Source organism: Saccostrea cucullata, unplaced genomic scaffold (assembly GCF_032062105.1).
Source record: "Saccostrea cucullata isolate Sc308-1 unplaced genomic scaffold, CSIRO_AGI_Scuc_v1 ctg1532, whole genome shotgun sequence".
Classification (NCBI taxonomy): Eukaryota; Metazoa; Mollusca; class Bivalvia; order Ostreida; family Ostreidae; genus Saccostrea; species Saccostrea cuccullata.
Window position 1 is genome coordinate 2,388 of NW_026925917.1, and position 25,097 is coordinate 27,484.

General features: G+C 35.6%; 1 protein-coding gene across 1 annotated transcript; it reads right to left on the reverse strand.

Annotated features, from left to right (window-relative positions):
• Positions 1-10,714: 10,714 nt before the first annotated feature.
• On the reverse strand, positions 10,715-24,030 carry LOC134270079 (multiple epidermal growth factor-like domains protein 10). Its single transcript, XM_062752256.1, has 6 exons — positions 23,836-24,030; positions 23,213-23,737; positions 15,169-15,334; positions 14,969-15,021; positions 13,407-13,479; positions 10,715-11,345 (listed from the first exon to the last, which is right to left on the reverse strand). The coding sequence occupies exons 1-6, from the start codon at positions 23,900-23,902 to the stop codon at positions 11,309-11,311; spliced, it is 921 nt and encodes a 306-aa protein (XP_062608240.1). The 5' UTR covers positions 23,903-24,030; the 3' UTR covers positions 10,715-11,308.
• Positions 24,031-25,097: the final 1,067 nt, after the last annotated feature.

The window sequence follows — 25,097 nt, forward strand, 5'->3', positions numbered from 1 at the left end:
TTACTATCGTCACTCAACTTCCCTTATTTATGTAGTAATGCCTTCATCACCTGCATACGAAGTTTATGTATCAAAATTGATTCGATACAAAAGAGCATGTTGTACATATGGACAATTTCTAAAAAGAGGTAAATTATTGACAAACAAGTTGATGAAACAAGACTATCAGCAGTCTCTTTTACAGTCATCATTTCATGAGTTCTGTGGTCGGTGCAATGACCTTGTCAGCAAATACAATTTATCATTGAGTCAAATGCTGACTGACATGTTTCATACTAATTATTAGTCCATTGTTTATACTGAATTGACTACGGATTTTCCCGTTATTTTTCGATGATAAATAGCACCGGTCGACAGGGGATGCCCATTCCTCCATGGCACCTAATCCCACCTCTAATGTTCAGGAGGTCCGTGTTGGCTCTGCTCCTGTTTTGTATTGTTTTATGGACTTTGACATTGAATACTGTTCGTTATCTCCATATCCTTCATAAACAAGCTAATTCAGAGAATTTATGTCTCCCACTGAAGGAAAAAAAGAGGATGCTCAGATTGGGGGGGGGGGTGTCGATCCCTCCCCCATCCCTTCTCTGGATTTGCAGAATAATTACATTATGTACTGAAGCACAGGCCTTCAGATCGCTTAGAATAAAAATTGAGGTGTTGAAAAAAGATAAAGGTATGGAACTCTTTTCAAAGGGTACCTACTTTCGCCAATAAAATTCTTTGAAATCAAATGCTTTAGAATTTTACTTTCTATCCATATTGATTCAAATATAAATTATCTTTATTACTATCAAAGTTCATTCCGTAATTCCTTATACTTCTCGAGATATTCTGAAATCAATTCCCAAATTGAACTTAATTTTTTTTACTCGACATCAGCTTGGCAGGCTCCAAACAGCTCAGTATTACGTTACGCTACAACTCCATATAGCTTTTCTGATCACATTTTGTCCGTCGTCCGTCCGTCCGTCTGTCTGTCCGTCTGTCTGTCCGTCTGTAAACTTTTCACATTTTCGACTTCTTCTCAAGAACCACTAGGCCAATTTTGACCAAACTTGGTACAAAGCATCCTTGGGTAAAGGGAAATTTAAATTGTTAAAATGAAGGGACATATCCCCTCGCAAGGGGAGATAATCAAGAAAAGACAAAATTAGGGTAGGGTCATTAAAAAATCTTCTTCTCAAGAACCACTGGGCCAGTAAAGCTGAAACTTATGTGGAAGCATCCTGGGGTAGTGTAGATTCTAAATTGTTCAAATCATGACCCCCGGGGGAAGGGCGGGGCCACAATGGGAAATCAAAGTTTTACATAGAAATATATAGGAAAAATCTTTGAAAATCTTCTTCTCAAGAACCACTGGGCCAGAAAAGCTGAAACTTATGTGGAAGCATCCTGGTATAGTGTAGATTCTAAATTGTTCACATCATGACCCCCGGGGGAAGGGTGGGGCCACAATGGGGAATCAAAGTTTTACATAGATTTATATAGGAAAAATCTTTGAAAATCTTCTTCTCAAGAACCACTGGGCCAGAAAAGCTAAAACTTATGTGGAAGCATCCTGGTATAATGTAGATTCTAAATTGTTCAAATAATGACCCCCGGGGGAAGGGCGGGGCCACAATGGGGAATCAAAGTTTAACATAGATATATATAGGAAAAATCTTTGAAAATCTTCTTCTCAAGAACCACTGGGCCAGAAAAGCTGAAACTTATGTGGAAGCATCCTGGTATAATGTAGATTCTAAATTGTTCAAATAATGACCCCCGGGGGAAGGGCGGGGCCACAATGGGGAATCAAAGTTTTATATAGAATATATAGGAAAAACCTTTGAAAATCTTCTTCTCAAGAACCACTGGGCCAGAAAAAGTGAAGCTTAAATGTGGAAGCATAGTGTAAATTCTAAATAGTAGGAATCATGACCCCCGGGGGAAGGGCAGAGCCATTATAGGGAATCAAAGTTTTACATAGAAATATATTGGAAAAATCTTTGAAAATCTACTTCTCAGGAACCACTGGGCCAAAAAAGCTGAAACATATGTGCCCATGGAAGGATCATGGGGAAGTGTAGATTTCAAATTGTCTAAATTATGATCAGGGGGGTAGGGTGGGGATGCATTATGTATAACAAGGGGGAAATCTGGTAAAGAACAGAATGGTCAAAGCTTCTCAGGTGAGCGATGTGGCCCATGGGCCTCTTGTGTTGTATTTATTGTAATGTACAGTACTCAGAACTGTTACATCATTATTTGTGAACTGAGAGAATAAACCTCAATTTAGATTTTTTTATCTTAGATAATGAGATGCAGAATATCATATATCAGAACAAAGACAAATTTATTCTAAAAAATTGAATTGTGACATTTTGCATAGGCATTGGAGCTGGAGGGGCTTAGCCCCCCTTTCTTTGCTAAAATAGACATTATATACTGCATGTAGGCGTTGAAAATTGGGATTTAACCTTTTTTGTTGGTTTAGCCTCCCCTTTTCAATTTGCTTCCATGTTTTAATATGAATCATGATACAGTTTAAGTGTATCATGACATAACACAATTAACATCTAGCCATACTGTAGTTTATAAATATCATGCACTTCCTGATCTGTCCTAAATTTGATACTGTTTTGTGTGTTGGAGGAGATTATGATATTTGAATTTTTTACCCTCAATGTGATAATCAGGCAGTATCTGTCACAGTCATGAGTGCCTTACTGTGGTCAGAAAGCTGGATCGATAAAGCACCACAGTCCTATATTTTGGGAATTGAGCCTTGGGTGACATTGTAGTCATATCCTGGTGTTGTCCTTATTGTCATCTCCTTTTCCTGTTAAAATCAAACTTTAGTTTACTTCTCTATTATAACAGTATTCTGATAAATTCCGATTCAAAATTTGTAGCTTGTATAGATACATGTACATGAGATCTACAATGTTGTATGTGTAACATCATGGTCTTCTTGTATAACCTAGTTGAATAATAACAATGATTTCCTATAATTTTTAAGACTTAATTTGCTAGAATGAGATAATTATTTTTTTTATTTGAATGATGTGTTCTAACTCTTCTGGTCTATGCTATAGTTAAACAGGTCCAGGAAAATCACTATATTTAGCTATATAGCTTAATTTACCTATAAAGCTTTATTTACATATATATACAGTAAATTTTTTTTAAAGTGTGTTTTTGTGTATTGTTTTCAGTCCATTTCAAAGTTAAAAACTAATACTGAGCATTTATTATGGGACAGGGTCTTCTTGTCTGCTCTTGATAAACAGAAATTTTCTCCGAAATAGCTAAATAAAGCTACATTATAAAGGTAAATAAAGCTATATATAGGTATATTAAGCTATATAGCTAAATATAGTGATTTCTCTGGACCTGTAAATCGGGAGAACTCATGGTCTAAATGGTTATCATAACGATGGACATGTGTTACTCATTTACAGAAGATGTCTCGTCTTATACAGTATTCAAACTTTACCTTTTATCACATCAATGTTTCCTCAGCTCTGCCATCACAGAATTTTTAGCTTTCATTGAGCTCAGTCTCGAACAGGTCCAGTACAATCAGTACATTTAGCTACGTAGGTAGAATTACCTACGTAGCTTTATTTACCTACCTCAGGTAGCTTTATTTAGCTATTTCAATGTAACTTTTCCTTTTATGGAAAAGAGACAAAAAATCGCAGTTAAAAGACTATTGATATTTATACAAGGGAGACTTTAAAAAACAATCCAAAGCAGAGATAGTTTAAACATTGCTGCGTTTGGTCAATTTAGAGCGAAACATGTAATTCCATTGTTTGGTTATCTGTCCATGCGGTGAGGCATGACTGAGTGTGATTACTTCACATTGTGCTGAATAATTACCGACCTATTATCATGTTAACCAGAACTGGACTTCTTTGTCATTTCGTTCCAGGAGTAACTGTTCTAACTGTCATACATAGCCCCAAAACTTTCAGAACTTTGATTGCAATTGCGCAGAAAAAGATAGTTCTTCAAGAGGGAATTTTTCATGAATTGTTTTCAGATGAGTTCAAAGTTGAAAATGATCACTGCATCAAAATGATAGTTTTTGCACATCTTGAGAAAAATGCTTTTTTATAAAAATAAATTCTGTTGGTACCTGAGGTAGGTACATAAAGCTACGTAGGTAATTCTACCTACGTAGCTAATTGTACTGATTGTACTGGACCTGTCGAATGACAAAGCTCTTTGTTTTCTCGAATAATCTCATCATTATTGATGCCATTCGCACAAATTATGAAATATACCATGTCGCTTGCATCAACAGTCTCGTATTTCTATCAAATTCATTCAGAATGTGTTGTATTACAGCCATAAGACACGAAACTTCTCTCCGTTTCCAATGACGCATGGAAGCCGCCATTGCAACTTGGTGTAAACTACGCTTGAAAAAATAATCCGGATTTAATCGGATTGGAAAAAATAAACCGTTACTTGCTGCTCTAAAAAATAAATAGAAAGATTGTTATTTTCCTTTATTTAAATCAATTAACTTATATACAACATTCAGTTTGAATTTTTTGAAAACCGAATTACTCGCGCAAGCCAATTTTCCAAATTTTGGAAAAAGTTTGGAAAGCCTGTGGCAGTGGCGTTATTCGTAGGGAAAGTAGTCCCGGAGAATCGACACTGTATGGAGTTTGATCAGCTTGGGCCTTCACTAATTGTTTAGCGAGAACGATGGGACAAATTTTCCCCGGAATTTATTCTAAACTCATTGAATATTTGCTCACTTCCATTCGAGCTTTACAAGGTTTTTCTTTAATTTGATCATATGATCTCAATAATTCACAAAAACATTTTAGTGGTCTAATTGTTTTGAAAACCGAAAGGTATAAAATGTATGCCGGGAAAAATTCGTTCTACCATAGCTTCTTTTACATTCATAAACATGGCGGTGTAGTTGTTGATGTGGACGTTTTCAAATTAATTTTTCGCGAAAGGAATTATTACGGACTAAACCTTACAATCTGGAGTAAGAAATCAACTTTAAATTGTTGAAAGAATTTGCAAATACTATGCAACTCTTCGCTGCACTTCAAACACTGTCTGTTTACATGTGAATGACCAGGGGCCCAAGCTAATGTCAAGCAAAAGAAAGTAGTTCGTTTCTGAAATTGATTTCAGAATACTCAGTATCTCAAGAAATATATGAAATTTTGGAATGAGCTTTAATAGAATTGAAGAATGTTTATCTATGAACAGATTTCAATAGAAAGTAGAATTTTATAGCATTAGAATAAAAAATATTGTATTAACGAAATTGGGTACCCAGTGTAAGAGTTCCATACCTTTTTTTTAAACACACAATTCTTTTTAAGGTTTCGGCAAAGGTCAACATGTCTAAAAATTATTTTTACAATAGCTCCAAAACTATGTGTGGTATAAAGCCAAATGCTTACATTTATAAATATTTCATTGATTAATAGATAGAAAGTATCACTTGATAATAAATATTTTATAAAAGATATTTTTGAGAAAAATTGTATCAGAAAATGTGCATATTTAAAGAAAAATGCACCTGCTTAATTCTGTTCTTTTTGTGAAAACCAACATTGTAGAAATAATATATGTTTATCATTGAAGGGCAAGTTGGGCGTGAATGGTCTCTGAAAGGCTGTCATTGAAAGCATGACATGTATAAAGACAAGACCCCTATAGAATCTGCCATTTGCAATGTACTTTCACTTTCAAGTCTTAATATTTGGTCAAAATAAACAGGGAAAACAACTTTCCAGAGGCTATCCAAGTCCAACTTGCCCTTCATTAATAAACATGTTTTGTTTCTGCAATGATGGTTTTCACTAAGAGCACGGAATTAATTAGGTGTATTTTTTTTGAAAATATATGCATTTTTAAGAAGAATTTTTCTCAATTAATATTATTCCAAGTACTTTTTTTATCAAGTGATACTTTCTATATGTTAATCAATGAAAAATTTATAAACTGTAAAAGTTTTAACTTTATACCTCACATAGTTTTGGGGCTATTGCAAAAATAAATTTTTGGACATGTTGACCTTTGACGAAACCTTAAGCGATCCAAAGGCCTGATTACTGAAGCAAATAAAAATGCCAATATGGATATACGTGAATGAAGATTCTTTTAATATGAAATTTTCATGGCATAATAATATTTTGTACATGCCATACGTCATATCTTCTTTATTCCAGATGCAAAATATTATCATTTAGTAATTGATGAATAAATTCCAAAATTAAAATTGGATCAACCGAGATATGACCAGAGGCCTCTCACATGCTAAGCGAGAATCTTTCCCCTCGATCATCGATAAATTTGATTTTACGAGGAATAAAATGCAATCAACATATCGTATACATGTTTACATCCCGTTCTTTATCTTGAAATTGTCAAAATTATACGAAAACCCAATTAAGTGTGTCTAGTTTAGCCTCAACTTTTAAGTCTTTGAATTCAAATCAGTAGGCGTCTTCTTTAGGCCATTAGGAGGTGTCATGTAGAATTTATTTGCAAAGTTCAAAGGACTTTGAGATATCGCTGGAAAACTAAAGTGTTACAGACAGACAGACAGAAATACAGCCGAACGGAGGGATGGACAGAAGGGCGGTGGGGCATAGTATAGTTAGTTTTCATCATGGTATAAAATTGAATTGCGAAAACTCAAAAGAGCTTCTTGAGATATCGCCCAGAAATAAAAGTTAACACACTATGTTTCAATTAACGACCTTGACCTTTGACCTCAAAATAAATAACTTGAGCGTCTTTTTAAGCCTTCGGAAGTTGGGGTGAAAGATATTGCAAAAGCTCAAAGGTTTCTCGAGATATTTGATGAAAGTGTTAAAACAGACAATTTTTTTTTAATTTATGACTTCGACCTTTTGACCTCAAGATCAATAGGAGTCTTCCTTTGGCCATAGAGAGTAATTGTGAAAAATTGCAAAAGCTCTAAGGCTTTCTTGAGATATCGCGTGGAAACGAAAGCGTTGCAGCAGACTTAAAATAATATCCCCTACTTTCAGCGACAAGAATTAAAAAGAGCAAAGTTTACGATAGTTTACTTGGATACTTAAAAATTCAAAAGAACTTTTGGACGATTTGAAATCACAAGATTTTACCAAAATCAGCAGCTTAACAACTTACGACTTTTCAACTTTATACACAACCATTCCCAATGATAAATTAAAGTCAAGGCTCTTTCATATCACTGACAGCTGCTTTTTCAATAAAAACATTCTGATTGTACATACAAGAACTCTGAAGTTAAAAATTAAAAAGATGCTTGAGTTTCTGATTAACATTATCTATGTGGTTTTTAGAGACGAGGTCTTTCATCAATCTATTGGAATTCCCATGTCTTTCATCAATCTATTGGAATTCCCATGTCTTTCATCAATCTATTGGAATTCCCATAGATACCGATTGCGCCCCGTTATTATCAGACCTTTTTGTATTCATATGAAGCAGAATTTGTCCAAAATCTCATACACATGTACATGAAAAAAAAGAACTACTTGCTGTGGCCTTCAACTCGACATTTCGATGTATCGACGACGTACTGTGTCAATTAACAACAGAAATTTCCATTCAAATGTCGATACGATATATCCTGATGAGCTTGGAATAAAATATACCGCAGTCTGACACACCTATTCAGATTTTGATATTTTACTTTAAAAAGACGTTGATGGTAATTTTAAATCCTAGCTTTATGATAAACGTGATGACTAACTTTTCAATCGTCAACTTCCCTTACTGATGCAGCAATGTACATTCATCGCCTGCATACGATGTATATATTTCTCAGTTGATTCGATACGCACGGGCATGCTCTACGTATGAACAATTTCTAAAAATAGGTAAACTATTGACAAACAGTTTGTCGAAGCGGGAATATCAGCAGTCTCGTTTAAAGTCATTATTTCGTGAGTTCTGTGGTCGGTGCAATGACCTTGTCAGTAAATACAATTTATCATTGAGTCAAATGCTGACTTTTTTCGTTTTTAGCTCTACTGGTCAGAGACCAGAAGAGCTTATGCGATAGTAATGCGTCCGGCGTCCGTCCGTCTGTCTGTCTGTCCGTCTGTCTGTAAACAATTTTTCAAAACGCTATTCCTTCTACAATTTTAGTCTGATTTCAGTATTACTTGGCACACAAGTAGACTACACTAAGATACATAGAATACTGCATCGGTTTTTAATTTTGATGAACAGTGTTGCCATGGTGACTAAAAATAGAATTTTCAGTGAAATTCCTTAAAAACGCTACTCCTTCTACAGTTTTGGTCTGATTTCAATATAACTTGGCACACAAGTAGACTACACTAAGATACAAAGAATACTGCATTGGTTTTTTATTTCGATGAACAGTGTTGCCATGGTTTCTAAAAATAGAATTTTCTGTGAAATTTCTGAAAAATGCTACTCCTTCTACAGTTTTGGTCTGATTTCAATATAACATGGCACACAAGTAGACTACACTAAGATACATAGAATAGTGCATCGGTTTTTGATTTCGATGAACGGTGTTGCCATGGTTACTAAAAATAGAATTTTCTGCGAAATGCCTTTAAAACGCTACTCCTTCTACAGTTTTGGTCTGATTACAATATAACTTGGCACACATGTAGACTACACTAAGATACATAGAATAGTGCATCGGTTTTTGATTTCGATGAACGGTGTTGCCATGGTTACTAAAAATAGAATTTTCTGTGAAATTCTTTTAAAACGCTACTCCTTCCACAGTTTTAGTTTGATTTCAAAATAAGTTGGCACACAAGTAGACTACACAAAGATACATAAAATAGTGCAATGGTTTTTGATAAGTACAAACCAGTAGAGCTACAGTCTCGACAGAGACTTCTGGTTTCGTAATTGTTGTCAGTCAATTATTTTGAACACTTAAGTGACGACGGATTTCTTCCGTTATTTCCCGATCTTGACAGGGAGCGGGGAGCTGGTGTGGCCGGTCGGCAGGGGATGCTCACTCCTCCGTGGCATCTGATACCACCTCTGATGTTTTGGGGGTACGTGTTTGCTCTGCTCCTATTTTGTCTTCTTTTATGGACTTTTGATCTTTAATACTGTTCGTTATCTCCAAATGTTTAATTTCTACAGTTATAACCGCAAATAAACGTACTTATTTACTACCGCAAGGATTCAACAAGAGGTCCATGGGCCTTATAGGTCACCTGAGCATCAAGCAACAACTTTCCAATGATTGAACTTGGTTCATGTTTAAAACTAGATGCCATGGCATTCACAATTTTGAAAAAGGCACCGTTGCTCATCATAACTATGCACTTAGCAATTGCGTAGTTTGGTTACTTAATACCCATAGGCAGGGTAGGGGAACAAAAAATGTAGTTCAACTATTCAGCAATAATTAGTAGTGCCCCTACCACACATGAACCCTGATCCTAGGTCCACACATTTCTCAATTTTGGAAAAGGCACCCTTACTTATCAAAAATGTTTGATTTATACCAAGGAGCAGATTTCAATAAATTCATTTTCCGTGTAAAGGAGGTTGACCCCGCCCACCCCTTGTGGTACCCCTCATCTAGGGTCCTTGAAATTCACAATTCTGGACGAAAGGTCCTTTCTCATCATAGCTATATAGGTAGTTAATCTGCTTAATACCCAGGAGTAGAGAAGAAGATTTTATGCATTTTCACTATAAACAAAAGTCATATAATCAATAGAGCCCCTCCTGACACCAGAACCCCGGGGCCATGAAATTCACAATTCTGGAAGAGACATTCAGTTTCAAAGAAATGATCCATTTTCACTATATAATCTATATTGCCTATATAATCTATATTGCCCGCCCTAGCACTCGAACCCCTGACCCTGGGGCCATGAATTTCACAATTTTGATAGAGAACTCAACCCTAACAAAAACAAAAAATACTATAGCTAACTATAGTTTCCTATAGTTAATTATAGTAAACCATATTAAAGTAAATCAAAGTGTCAAAGTTATCACTATAGTAAATCAAAGTTTTCAAAGTGTTCATTATAGTGTCAAATCGTTCACTATAGTAAATCAAAGTGATCACCATTAGTGTCAAAGTTATCACTATAGTAAATTAAAGTTTTCAAAGTTATCATCATAGTAAATCAAAGCTTTCCCATAGTAAATCAGAGTTTCCATGGTGATCTCCATGATAAATCAAAGTTTTCCTCGTTATCACTATAGTAAACCAAAGTGTCAAAGTGTTCACTATAGTAAATCGAAGTTCACTAAATCAAAGTTCACTATATTTAACACTATAGTTAACTATAGATTTTTATGGTAGGTAATGCTTATTACACTCATGCCAACAGACTGCTTGATGTTGAGAAGTAAAGAAGAAGATTTTTAAAGATTGCATTAATTTTAGTGGTTTTGGCCTAAGCTTTCAGGCCCCAGGGGGCAGGGACAATTAAATTCACAAATCTTGTTCCCCTTTACCCATAGATGCTTTATTTAAAAATTGGTTGAAATTGGTTGAGTGGTTGCAGAAAAGAAGCTGAAAATGTTCATATGTTAACACACGACGACGGACGAAAACGGATAGCATTAGGTCACCTGAGTGACTCAGGTGACCTACAATTTAGTAGTAGAAGCTAAGTAAAATCAGAGGGCTGTCTTAAAGCTTCAGAATCTGCCATTCTGCAGACGACAAGAAATTGTTCACCCATACTGCCTAAAGTATATATTTTTACGCATTTATTTTGTAATTCGCCACAAGAAATCACAAATAAAAATAATAAAAATATAATCTCTTGCGTGTTGAAAGGCGTACATGTATATCTATTGAAATGGAGAATTGCTGTGGAAAATAAAAAGTACCGGCTCACTTCCGCCAAGGGGACATGACCCTCTTATGTGGAAGCATCTTAGGGTATCGTAGATTCTATATTGTTCATGAACTCTGGGATAGAATTGGGTCACAATTATGAATATGTACTACAAGAGGACACTGGTCAAGAACATGGCAAAAGTTACTCAGGTAAGCGATGTCCAGGCCCATGGGCCTCCTGATACACTATATAAACCATTGATCCTTAGACTGTTTTGTCATATCAAGTTATCCTTCAATTTGGATAAAACTGAATTATTTAAATTACTTATGGTTAAAATTTATTTTTTAGAAATTTGACTTCGATTGGATAAAACTGAATGGGATGCAAACAACATTTAATGTCTTTGGTATATATGTAGTATCCTTTCAGATGTAACTGATTGACAACAGAGACTCTAGTTATCACGACAAGCTGACCACATTGAAGCCATCGCTGGACTGCAGACATTACAGATGAACTATCGTGTATCCAGCGTCCTTTTCCCTTTAAAATATAATACCGTTTATCTTAAGAAAACAAACAAAAATAAGTTTTAAATTAACTCATTATAATAAACAATCAGCACATTTTAATAAATAATTATATAATTAGATGTTACTACCGCTTTAATGAAGAGTAATAAGAAGTTTTTTGTACCTCAATCATCAAATATGGAGAAATGGTGTTCATTCTGCTCAGTTACATATCACTGGGGCTATAATGGCGGCGGATTTCATAAAAGTTTATATAGAGAATGTAAAAAAAATTGAAATTTTTATATTCTAACTATTTCAGATAAAGTACTTCCGCCGATCTTTAATTTGACCTTTTATTATATTTTATACCAGAAATAACAATGTTGATACCAAAGTGAAAGTTGCGACCGCCTTTTCATTTTGAAAATTCGAATCGAAGGTAAAACATTTTTATGTTTTATTGAAAAAAGAGAACTGAATTAGTGTTTTTATCAGTTTTGGTGATAAATTGTAAGTATTTATTGCAAGCGGACAGAGTTCTTCCGCCGATTTATAGGTGCACACGAATGTCAAAACAGTTTATGAAGAGTTACGACCGCCTTTTAGATTAAAAAACGGCAATTTCGTGCATCCGTCTGTCCTACCGGTACTTTTTATTAAAACAAACGGTATCATTAATTGCCAACTGACAATTACGCAAAAATTCTACCCTTATAACTTTGACGGGGGCTTAAAGAAATAAAAATAAAATATTCCTACATGTTTTTATATTTAAACAAGAGGCCCAGGGGCCACATCGCTCACCTGAGCTAGGAAAAAGCACAAATCAGATCCGAATTGAAAAGATTACTAATGGGGTGGGGGGAGGGAGCTTGAATTCTAAGACTTCTTGAAAATCCCTCCATATCAATACTGTATATAACTTCTTAAGAAAGTTCTTGAGAAAAGATTTTTAAAGATTTTTTTTTAAAGATTTTGTTTGTATATATTACTTTGTAATAATTGGAATTTGACTCCCTATTGTTTCCCTCCCTACCCCCATTGTGGCCCCATCCTATCTCTGGAGGTTATGATTTGAACAAACTAGTATCTTCATTACCTGAGGATGCTTTCGTATGAATATCACTTATTATGACTTTGTAGTACTTGAGAAGAGAATTTTTAAAGATTTCCCAAAATATTCCTATGTAAAACTTTGACCGGCCATTGTGGTTTCTCCCTACTCCCGGGGGTCACGATTGGAACAAACTTGAATGTACACTACCTGAAGATGATTCAACAAGAGTTTTATCTTTCCTGTCCCAATGGTTCTTGAGAAGAGAATTTTTCAAGATTTTCCCCATATATTCCTATGTAAAACTTTGATCGGCCATTGTGGCCCAACCCTGCCCCCCGGGGGTCATGATTTGAGCAAACTTGAATGTACACTGCCAGAGGATGATTTAACAAAAGTTTCTTCTTTCCTGTCCTTATGGATCTTGAGAAATAGATTTTTAAAGATTTTTCCTATGTAAAACTTTGATCGGCCATTGTGGCCCCGCCCTACACCCGGGGATCATGATTTGAACAAACTTGTATGTACACTACATGAGGATGATTCAACAGGAGTTTCATCTTTTCTGTTCCGATGGTTCTTGAGAAGATTTTTTAAGAATACCATTAATTTTTCATAATTATCTCCCCTTGGAAGAGGGCCTGGCCCTTCATTTGAATAAACTTGGATCCCCTTTACCAAGAATACTTTGTAGCAAGTTAGACTGAAATTGGTCCAGTGGTTCTTGAGAAGAAGATGAAAATGTGATCAGTTTATGACAACGACAAAAACGACAGACAACGGACAAATTTTGATCAGAAAAGCTCACTTGAGCTTTCGGCTCAGGTGAGCTAAAAATTAAGAAATTGTATATTTCGAGTTTTTGCAGGATCTTATGAACATTAATTAGAGGAATATTACGTGGGATCAACCTCATGAATAAACTGCACACCATTTCTCCATTTGAAACTCTTGATAATGCTTTAAAAATTGAAAACACATTTTTTTTGTAACGATTACTTTTTGAAATAATTAACGAATAACATACGTACATACCCTATGAAGGAGTCGGAACGTATTTCAACATAATCATTTTCTGCAATTGCCTCTAGACTGTCGTAAACTATTTCTTTAAATAATAAAAAGTAATTAAGAAATGTTTATTTGTCGATTAATTAATTTTAAATAGCAGTTAAATGTTAATAATATGTCCTTTACTGAAGTAAAACCCAACAATTAAGGTAAAAGCATGTACATGTAAACTTTGGCGAAATCCTATGATAATAAGCATAACTCAGATTCGACTGAGAAGCGGGCAATGTAGTACTACCATTCACATTTTTTAACACCCACATGATGAAAATAAAAATAAAAATCTAATGACTATATTTCATCAACAGTGATTACATCCCCCCCCTTGGCACCATAAAGATCGTTTCTCTGATTGTCGAAATAGATAGTCACATAGGGGGCCGCCATAAATTTCAACACCGTTCATACCGTAAACTATCAGTATTGAAATTTCCCCGCCGAAATATTGCCGACTAGGCGTAAATAAACATTGATAATCATCAACGGTGTTTTAAAATTCGTTAATGATAAAATTATTTATTGTAGTACGTTGTTTAACGTTCCTTTCGAGAAATTTTCACTTATAATGAGACGCCACCAAATGCCAATGGAGAGCTGAAAATTTTGTCCATTACTCGGCACTAACGGTAATAGAGAAGTGAAGGGTCTTTTTCGTGCCAGGACCAACCTCGACACGGGACCTCGATTTATACAGTCTCATCCGAAGCGAGTGTGGGACATGGAGACTGGTCCTTCGGATGAAACCGTATAAACCGAGGTCCCTTGTCACATTAGGTATTGGCACGAAAAAGATCCCTCATTGCTGAATGACCCTGAGTGCCGAGTATAGGACAAAATTTAATTTATAGCTCTCCACTGGAAAGTGGTGGCGTCTCAATATGAGTGAAAAATTTTCGAGAGGGACGTTAAACAACATACAAACAATCGCCCCGATATGAATACACCTGTACATGTATATGATGCTGTAAGAGTGTAATAAAACTTCAAAACTAAGCATCTGCCTTGAAGTAGTTGTGGCGGACGTTTTGTACGAACAGAGCATGGATTAACAGGAAGTTGACAATGGATACGTGAAAAATAACCAAATCTTGTGACACACCTAAATAGATACAACTGAAATTTTAAGCATCTGCAATAAATTTAGTCAATGCTGAAAAAACTGCGTCGAAAGAAAGCACCTAAGTATGACCTTAAGGAACCTTTTATGAAAATATATCACCGAGAGAGTGCTTGCTTACGAAAATATATGGTTATAACCTTGGAAAAAGTACAATTCACAGTTAACCGTGTTTAAACAACATTATAAATATGAATGTAAGATTTAAAAAAAAAAAGACCCAACTACTCTCATATGTAGAACACCATGGATGTGATTGAAGGGGAATACAGTGAGTATTTTTTTCTTCAAGAAATCATAAGCTTCTGTATGCACTTTTAAAATGTGGGGGATATTCACGCTTCAGGTACTAGTGTTTGAATTACGTGGCAATGTTCCATAGATTTAATATTACTTGAATAACATTTACCTTTAGCTTGCTGATTAATTGGACACTCGTATACATGAGGCTTTTTCTGTTTTCTAGAAAAAAAAATGTAAATATATTCTAGTTTTTCTTCAGTAAACTTTCTATTTAAGTACTCTTTTAATTTTTTTTTTACAATTACTTCTGGTTTTTCTTCAGTAAACTTTCTATTTAAGTACTCTCTTAATTTTTTTTACAATTACCTTTTGAAGTATTTGATCAAGAGACAAGCAGATAGGATGGACAGGATAAGAACCAGTACAAGAGACATTGTTAATCCTGCAATCAGTCCAGTGTTCATTAGTACAGCACCGCTACCGTTCGATGTTGTGGAAGTTCTTGTGGGTCGTGTGCTACTTGTTCTGATTTCTTAAATAAAAAAACCATGCATTATAAAGTTATGCATATAAATTAAACTAAAAATGTAGGATGATGAGCGTTTCAAAAGAAGTTAACAGAAGTTTCCATTCCTAATAACCATGGCAACACCGTTCATCGAAATCAAAAACTGATACATACAATTATGTACCTTAGTGGAGTCTACTTGTGTGTAAAGTTATAATATTGAAATTAGATCAAAAATGAATGAGTAGCACGGTGTATAGGCATAACGGACTTTCCGGGGTTTTTTTTGTAAATAACAATGGAGTCCTCAATGAAAGAGGACTCATGCAGACAGAGAAAACTGTAGGTCTATCAAATTATGTTTCTACGGAATATTAGTGACCATGTTAATCATCACTAGGAACATATAACTGATTGCGACACCTCTATTGTTTTAGCTCAGTTAACGCTTTAATTTGATAAAACTTGTCATCAGATAAACGGATTCCGCTTTAGAAAAAAAAGTACATTCAACTAGCGGTATCATGATGAAAGATAAACGTAGATATTTTCTTATGAATACAACAAACTTGCCAATGCTAATGAATTATGAAACATTGCAATAATTCAAATAATTTAAACAGGTCCTTCTTTTTAAGGTAACCTGAGTCACTCATCCGTTTTCGTCCGACGTTGGCCGTCAATCGGTCGTAAACTTTTGAACATTTTCAGCTTCTACTCTGGAACGGCTTGCCAAAATCAACCAAATTTGGCATTTAACATCCACGGGTTAAGCGGAACAAAAATGGTTAAATTTATGGCCCCTGCCCCCCCCCCCGGGGCCTGAGGGGTGGGGCCAAAACCACCAAAATTAATGCAATTTTTAAAAATCTTCTTTACTCCTAATAATCTAGCAGTCAAACTGTTTGCATGATTGTAATCAGCATTGAGGCCTCTACCAAAACTAAAATTCATGGCCAAAGGGTCAGAGGTTCTAGTGATAGGGTGGGGCTATATAGATTATATAGTGAATATGCATTATTTTTCTTCTTCTCTGCTCCTGGTTTTAAATAAACTAAGTGCATAGTTATGATGAGCAAGAGTGCCTCTTCCATTGTGAATTTTATGTCCCCAGCGTTGGGAATTCTGGTTTTAGGGCGGGCTCTATTGATTATATATTGAAAAACATTATAATGCTTTTAAAATATTCTTCTCTGCTCCTGGGTATTAAATGAACTAATTAATACATGGTAATCATGAGCAATAGTGCCTCCTCCATAATTAAGAATTTTATGCCCCCAGGTTTGGGGGTTCTGGTGTTAGGGCGGGGCTTTATTGATTATATATAGTAAAAATGCATTAATTCTTTGAAAATCTTCTCTGCTCCTGGGTGTCAAATAAACTAATTAAGTACAAAGTTATGATGAGCAAGAGTGTCTCTTCCAAAATTGTGAATTTCATGGCCCTACCCTAACAAAAAAAAAACTATAGTTACTATAGTTAACTAAAGTTTACTATAATGAACTATAGTAAATTAAAGTGTCAAAGTTTTTCAAAGTGTGAAAGTGTTAATGATTTTGATAAAGTTTTTCATGGTGTCAAAGTTTTCAATAAATTTTTTCAAAGTGTCAAAGTTTTCAATAAAGTTTTTCAAAGTGTCAAAGTTTTCGATAAAGTTTTTCAAAGTGTCAAAGTTTTCGATAAAGGTTTTCAAAGTGTCATAGTTTTTGCCAAAGTTTTTCAAAGTGTCAAAGTTTTCGCCAAAGTTTTTCAAAGTGTCATAGTTTTTGCCAAAGTTTTTCAAAGTGTCAAAGTTTTCGATAAAGTTTTTCAAAGTTATCACTATAGTAAATCAAAGTTTTCAAAGTGTCATAGTTATATTTTTTGTTAGGGTAGGATTGGGGGTTGTGGTGTTAGGGTGGGGTTCTATTGATTATAGAGTGAAAATACATTAATTCTTTGAAAATCTTCTCTGCTCCTGGGTATCAAATAAACTAATTACATAGATATGATTAGCAAGATTGCCTCTCCCAAAATTGTGAACTTCATGGCCCCTTGCTCAGGGGTTTTGTTATTTGGTGTAAATTGCCACTTTTCCTAAGTATTAAGAATAAAATTAAAATTTGTGAAAGTGCAAGGATGTGTCAATTCAACCCGCCAAAAAATTTGAAATTTTAATAACTTTTAAATGAAATAAGATTTTTAATTAATTTTTGTATGAAATGCTATGAAAATATATAAGTCGTAATATTATAGAGAAAATATTAACTTCAAATCTGTGTCCAAGTACCTTTAAGTGTATAATTATAATAAGCAATGGTGCCTCTTTCAAAACTGTGAATTTCATGGCCTCTGGTTTAAAACATGAACCAAATTTAATTGATGGAAAGTTGTTACATGATACTCAGATTTCCTATAAGACCCGTGGGCCTCTTGTTTTAAGGTAAGGACCCCTTTTTTGACATACGAACTTTTCTGTCATCGGGCCTTTCAGTTTTATTTCTTAAAGAAATGATGAAATTTGAAACTTTCACAATTCTACTTAACAGAATTGATTGATTGATTGTATATTGTTTAACGTCCCTCTCTAGAATTTTCCACTCTTATGGAGACGCCACCACTTGCCGGTGGAGAGCTGCAAATTTTGTCCTATACTCGGCACACAAGGCCATTGCGCAGGGAGGGATCTTTTTCGTGTCAGCACCTACTGAGACACGGAAAAATCTTCTCCTCTGCTCCTGGGTATTAAACAAACTAGCCAAGTACATAGTAATGATGAGGAAGGATGCCTCTTCCAAAATTGTGAATTTTATGGCCCCTGGGTCAAGGGTGTTCTGGTGTTAGGGTGGAGTTCTAATGATTAAATATAGTGAAAATGCATCAATTCTTTGAAAATCTTCTCTGCTCCTGGGTATTCAAGAAACTAACTAAGTACATAGATATGATTAACGAGAGTGCATCTTCCAAATTTGTGAATTTTATGGCCCAAGGGTCAGGGGTTCTTGTGTTAGGCTCTGTTGATTATAAAGTGAAAATGCATTCTTCAAAAATCTTCTTCTCTGCTCTTGGGTATTAAACAATGAACTATGTACGTAGCTATTATTAACAAAAGTGCATCTTCCAAAATTGTGAATTTCATGGCCCCTGGGTCGGGGTTTTGGTGTAAGGAGGGGCTCTTTTAATTATATATAGTTAAAAGACATTAATTCTTCAAAAATCTTCTTTGCTTCTGGGTATTAAACAAACTAAGTACATAGTTATGATGAGCAAGGGTGTTTCTTCAATAATTGTGAATTTTGTTGCCCCTGGATTGGGGGTTGTGGTGTTAGGGCGGGGCTCTATTTATTTTATACTGAAAATACATTGATTCTTCAAAAAATCTTCTTATCAGCTCCTAGGTATTAAACCAATTAACTATGTACATAGTTATGATGAGGAAGGATGCCTCTTCAAAAATTGTGAATTTCATGGCCCCTAGGTCAGGGGTTCTGGTGTTAGGGCGAGGCTCTAATGATTATTCATATTGAAAGTGCATGAATTCTTTAAAAATCTTTTCCATTGCTCCAGGGTATTATCCAATGATCTTAGTATTCATATTTATGATAAAGAAAGGTGCATCTTGCAAAATGGATAATTTCATGTTGCCTGGGTCAGGGGTATTGGGGGGGGGAGGGGGTGTTACAGTACAATGAACATGGTCTGAAGATAAATTAATGCTTTGAAATCTGCGCTGTGGTATTAATCAACCATTTATGATGAAATAAAATTTATGATAAAATTTCGAAAATTTTGAAATATGTTGCTCCAGGGTCAGTGGTTCCTGTGGGGTGGGGTGCACGACTGGTTATAACGTTGAAATGTATTTTCTCTTTGTTACTCGGATCTGGATCTAACTCTGAGTATTAAGTTACAAGAGTAAGAAAGCTAAGTGTATAATTATGATACGCAATGGTGCCTCTTTCAAAATTGTGAATTTCAATGCCTCTGGTTTAAAACAAGAACCAAATTCGATTGTTGGAAGGTTGTTTCATGATACTCAGGTGACCTATAAAAGCCCGTGAGCCTCTTGTATAAAGAATTTATGCATTTTCAATATGTAATCATTAGAGCCCCACCCTATCACCACAACCCCTGACCCTGGGGCCTTGAAATTTACTATTAATGAGGAGGCAGATTTATTCAATTTGACTATAAATATTGGTTAATTTATCAAATTCTCAGGAGGAAAGAAGATTTCTAAAGAATTAACATATTTTCACTATATAGAGCCCCGCCCTAACAACAGATTTCCTCACCCAGGAGCCATGAAATTCACAATTTTAAAAGAGGCACTCTTGGTCATCAGAACTATATACTTAGTTTTTTTTAATACTCAGGAGCAAAGAAGATTTAGTATTATTGTACTTTCACTATATAGTCAAATTTCAAGATTTTCAAAGAAATAAAGCACTTCCAATATTTGATCTATATAGCCCCGCGCTAACACCAGAACCCCCGATCCAAGGACCATGAATTTCACAATTTTGATAGAAGGCTTACTCCTTAATGCATGTATAATCATCCCAACAGTTTGACTGCTTGATGTCCAGGAGTGAAGAAGATTATTAAAGATTGCATTAATTTTTGGTGGTTTTAGCCCCACCCCTTAGACCCCAGGGGGGCAGGGACCATGAAATTTACAAATTTATTTCCCTTTACTCATAGATGCTGTTTACCAAATTTGGTTGAAACTAATTCAGTTGTTTCAGAGAAGAAGCTAAAAATTTTCAAAAGTTTACGAACGACGGAGGACGTCGGACGAAAACAGACCTAAAAAGTGTCGATTTGACCAAACAATTGAGCAAACAGTAATCCATACCCGGTAGCACAACAAAGTTATTAAAACTTGTGAAAATTTTAAAAAGTTCTATAACATTATTTTGTATGTTTTTTTAAACGTTATCATAACGCTTTTCTAAAACATTGTCCTATTATGTTTCGAATTCATCAACCTCTTCGATTTTACCGCAAAAATTATCGTTCGCTGAACGAAAACTTCCAAGAGTATTAGACAATAGAGTGGTTCACGTCATAAAATTATTGATTGTCAATTCAGTGTTATGTATCCTAGGGTTTTAGTAACTGTACTTTAAAATTGAAAGTGACTTTGAGAGCAGTGCTGAATTTGAAATTTATGTTTTAAGTATTTACTTGTTTGCATATCATAAAAAATTGTCGCCCGCGTGGAACAGTGGTTAGAAAGTATGCTCTAGAGTTGCAAATATGGAGCTGATCTTTACATTGCGGTTTCGAATCCCACTGTGGGACGTGCAGACCGGTCCTTCGGATGAGCCTGTTAAAAACCGAGGTCCAGTGTTGCTGTAGGTGCTGGCACAAAAAAGATCCCTTTCTACTCAATGGCCCAGAGTGTCAAGTATAGAACAAAAGTTTTCAGCTCTCCACCAGCAAGTGATGGCGTCTCCATATGAGTGGAAAAAATCTTGAAAAGGACGTTAAATAATCAATCAATCAAAAACAATTTATTGCATGAATTTGGAGGTCAGTGTTTGCTCTGCTCTTACTTCGTTATGTTTATGGATTTTTGATCTTGAATACTGTTCGATATCTCCGTATGTTTCATCATATGAGGCGCAGATTTATTCATTCAAGAAAAAATATTTTGCTTGGATAAAAAAGATCATTTAATAATGAATTTTTTAAAGAGTTCCTTTGAAATCTAAGCAAGCACAAACAGTTCATGACACTGTAGTAGAAATGTCCTTAATCAATTAAATTATAATCCCTATTAACCCCCCCCCCCCGCCCCTTTAAGCGCCCCCTTAGGTCTTTTTCAATTGTCTGGAAATAAGTGCCCCCTCTTCAGTGATTAAAATTATCTAGAAAGACTAGAATCGTATCAAAAGTCTGCAAAAATTTGAGTAAATTGAAAATGAAACTTGTTTATTATCCAATTTCTTGATGGAAAATGATTCATTTAGCACACTTTGGGTGGATGATCTTTATTTTAAGTAAAGTTAGTACTTATTTTGGAGATTCTTTGAATTTATTTTCTTTTTCCAAAATATTTTTGAGTTAAAATATGATATGAAATATTACTAAGAGAATACCAAAATAACCTCCCCCTTTTCGCAATTTTCTAAGCGCCCGGGGCGGTTAATAGGGATTATCCGGTAATATGCAAATTAGTTATCAATCAAATGCTTCCAAGTGTGTTGGCTATGTTACATCAAACGTTGTAGTGAGAAAGACGATGACACAGCGTCTTTGGGTAAGGCTATAAATACCGGCGAGCGCTGATGCTCTAGTTAGTCTACCGGTGGCGGTTGAATAGTGCGGATCGTGATAAAGGGTAAGGAGTTTATTGTGCTTCATTTGCGGGTCTCAAACTACTACAGACATGCCATTTCAGGTACATTACGTTCCAAACCTATATCAATAATAAAAATTTATTAGTGAGTGTTTGGAAACACTTCTCTGAGACATAAGGTCTGGGAGCTTTGGAAGCTCCAAATGGTTTCAGACCTTGAACAGCTGGGCACTATGATAGCAAAGGGACATTTGCTTGTACATATTTAGCAAATCTAATTCACGTAATTCTCGCTTAGTTTTTTTTTTTACCAATCAATTATAGACGTAGGTAACGTAAGGAAAGTATTTATTTATTTCTCCATGACTGGAGAACACATTTTTACAGGATTTGAAGACGTATTCACCGGAGAGTCAGTGCGCGGGCTGGGGCAATTTGACGTCACAATACCTTATACAATATTGAAAACAATGGTTGCAGCCGCCGGAGTTAGCTGTAGATCTGAGCAAGAAAACTATTAGATAAGTCTATTGCAGAATTATTTCCACACCCAGCGAAAGGATGGAATTTAAAATTGGTAAAATCGCCTGTGTGGCACAGTGGTTAGAGCGTCTGCTCTAGGGTTGCGAAGTAAGTTGATCCTTACGTCGGGGGTGCGAATCCCACTGTGGGACGTGAAGAGACCTGTCCTTCGGATGAGGCTGTATAAACCGAGGTCCCGTGACGCAGTAGTCCCTGCTCAACGGCCCCGAGTGCCAAGTATAGGACAAAATTTGCAGCTCTCCATCGGCAAACGGTGGCGTCTCCTTACAAGTGAAAAACTCTCGAGAGGGGCGTTAAACAACATACATTAAAGCTTCGACAAATGAAAATAAATTCGTCATGCAGCTTTCAGTGTGACTCGTATTCATAACAATTCTGACTACGAATATTATTGCGGGACATGGAGTCTGGTCCTTCTGATGAGACCTTTTAAACCGAGGTCCCGTATCGCATTCGCAGAAGGTGCTGGCACAAAAAAGCATAGGACAAAATTTGCAGCTCTCCACTGGCAAGTGGTGGCGTCTCCATATGAGTGAAAAATTCTCGAGAGGGACGTTAAAGATTATACAATCAATAAACCAAATTCACCACCGAAAGAGTCCATAATTGTATGGTAGTTTCCGAAATATTCATGCAATGCATGTATGTTATTCAGAGGGAATTTAATTTACAGTACAATATTTTTCTTCCCTTCTGACAATTGGTATAATAGACTAGGAATTCATTTACTCCGGACAGAAGTCTAATAATCTGTTTGTCGGGTGCCTTTGATTTCGAGTTATTCAGCAATTATTTTCTCTGTATCCTGGAACATGGAATCTGGAAAATTTCTAAAGTTTGGTTGGCGGAATATTTTATATTTGCACAGATATCTGATGTTTGGCCAGTTAGATTTATAACGCAATATCAATTTAGGGAAGTTTACTTTAACAACAATGATACATATATGAATGTTATTTATTAAGTGGCCGAAATATGGCTGAAATAGTGTCGACTCGGATTTGAATCATTTATTTAAGAAAGCAGTTAATCGTGTACGCAGTTTAACACTCGAGATGTCTAGAAATACCAACCAGTAGTTGACCATGACGCATTGTCTGTCCTACGTGATGTTGTCGAAGATGCCGATCGAATACAAACTCCAGTTTTCTGTTCACAGACTCCGGTGTCTTGGCATTCACAGCGTTTATCACACACTTCTCCATAAAACCCATCTAGACAACCGGAAGAACAAAAGTCACCGTTCAAGACATTACATGGATTCTTACAGTTATTATAAGGACACGAAATTTCACATCTTGATCCCATATACCCTGGTTTGCATCCATTTTGACAATTTGCTGTGATGAAATCACAACTTCCATTCCCGCCACAAAAATTAGGACATGGCTGTGTACACAGCGGTCCGAAAAAAGTCGCCAAGCACTTCTTCTCATTGCAGATCCCGGAAGCTATATTACAGCTACCATTTCCGGCGCACTGACCACATGACTGCTTGCAAGTAAAAGAAAAAAATCCAGGGACACATCCATAGTTGCACTGCGACCTTTCATCACACGATCCATCACCGCCACAATATCTACAAGTCTGAGCGGTCACTGTGAAACAAAATAAGCAGATCAGAACTAGTACCATTTTACTGTACTTGACGTTCAAAAATGAATCACAGAAGTTGTAAGATAATTCCAAAACTCACCTATCGTGCATATTATTTTGATATGACAGAAAACAATGGCAAAATTTATATTCCCTATTTCATCCATGCAGACAAATATTCTGTATGTTTTCCTTAAAACATAAAAGTCATATAGTGGTGATTAAGGAATTATAGTTTGTCAAGTCATATCCGAAGTTGTTTAACCATAGGCCAAATCAAACGGAAATGTTGCCTTACCATATAAATACTAATGACACACATTTCTCGATTATAAACTTCCCACACTAAATAGTCATAACTTGACTCGGAACATGCGTCACATTAACTTTTTTAGAGAATACCCTGCATTAATTTAGTAAAAAATATCCTTTTCTCATTTTTGAAGAGTACAATTGGGTTGATTAAGATCAAAAGTGATGTATGTGTAGTAACATTTGTTATCCCCTCGAAACTAACGTGATTGATTATACTAAGTTTAATGTCCCTTTCGAAAATTTTTTACTCATATGGAGACGCCACCACTTGCCGATGGAGAACTACAAATTTTGTCCTGTACTCGGCACTCAGGGCCATTGAGCAAGCACCTACTGCAACACGGGATCTCTGTTTATATCATCCGAAGGACCGGTCTCCACGTCCCACACTGAGATTCGAACCTACGACGTAAAGATCGAATCCTTATTACGCGACTCTAGCGCAGACGCTCTAACCACTGCGCCAAGCGGGCGACGGCAACCAACTTGGAGATACAGGAACAAGTCTGTGTTTGTGTTAGTGTGTCCTGTAAAATGCAGAATTGACATAATCAGTATCGGAATCGATTGGAATGCTGGCTTGATTTAGAGATATGCTTTACGAGGGGATGATCCGCTTTACTGCGTCCTTGTTAAATGTTGAAGACTAGTCGATTACTTAATTTAGTAGAGAAAATGTATGCTCGTTTTAATTTATAACTATTTATATCGGTATGCCCTCTGGTTCAGATAATCTTACAGACATAATAGATAAGAATAAGACATAAAAATTTCCGTTTATTAAAATATGACTCAGAATGAACAGATGATTGTTGAGAATGAGTTGTTTATTAAGGAAGTAAATCATCGCAGTAAATGCAAAAAATAACTTGAACCGCACTTATGTTTTCTATAAATTACTCAGCAGAATAATAGATTTGACGGAAATGGTGATTGATATCCTTTCCCATAGAAAAACCCTATTACGTAGACATTGCATGTTTACATCGTTCTTTGTGAACTTGTATATACTAGACGTCGTCAAACTCAAGACTGATGGATTGTATG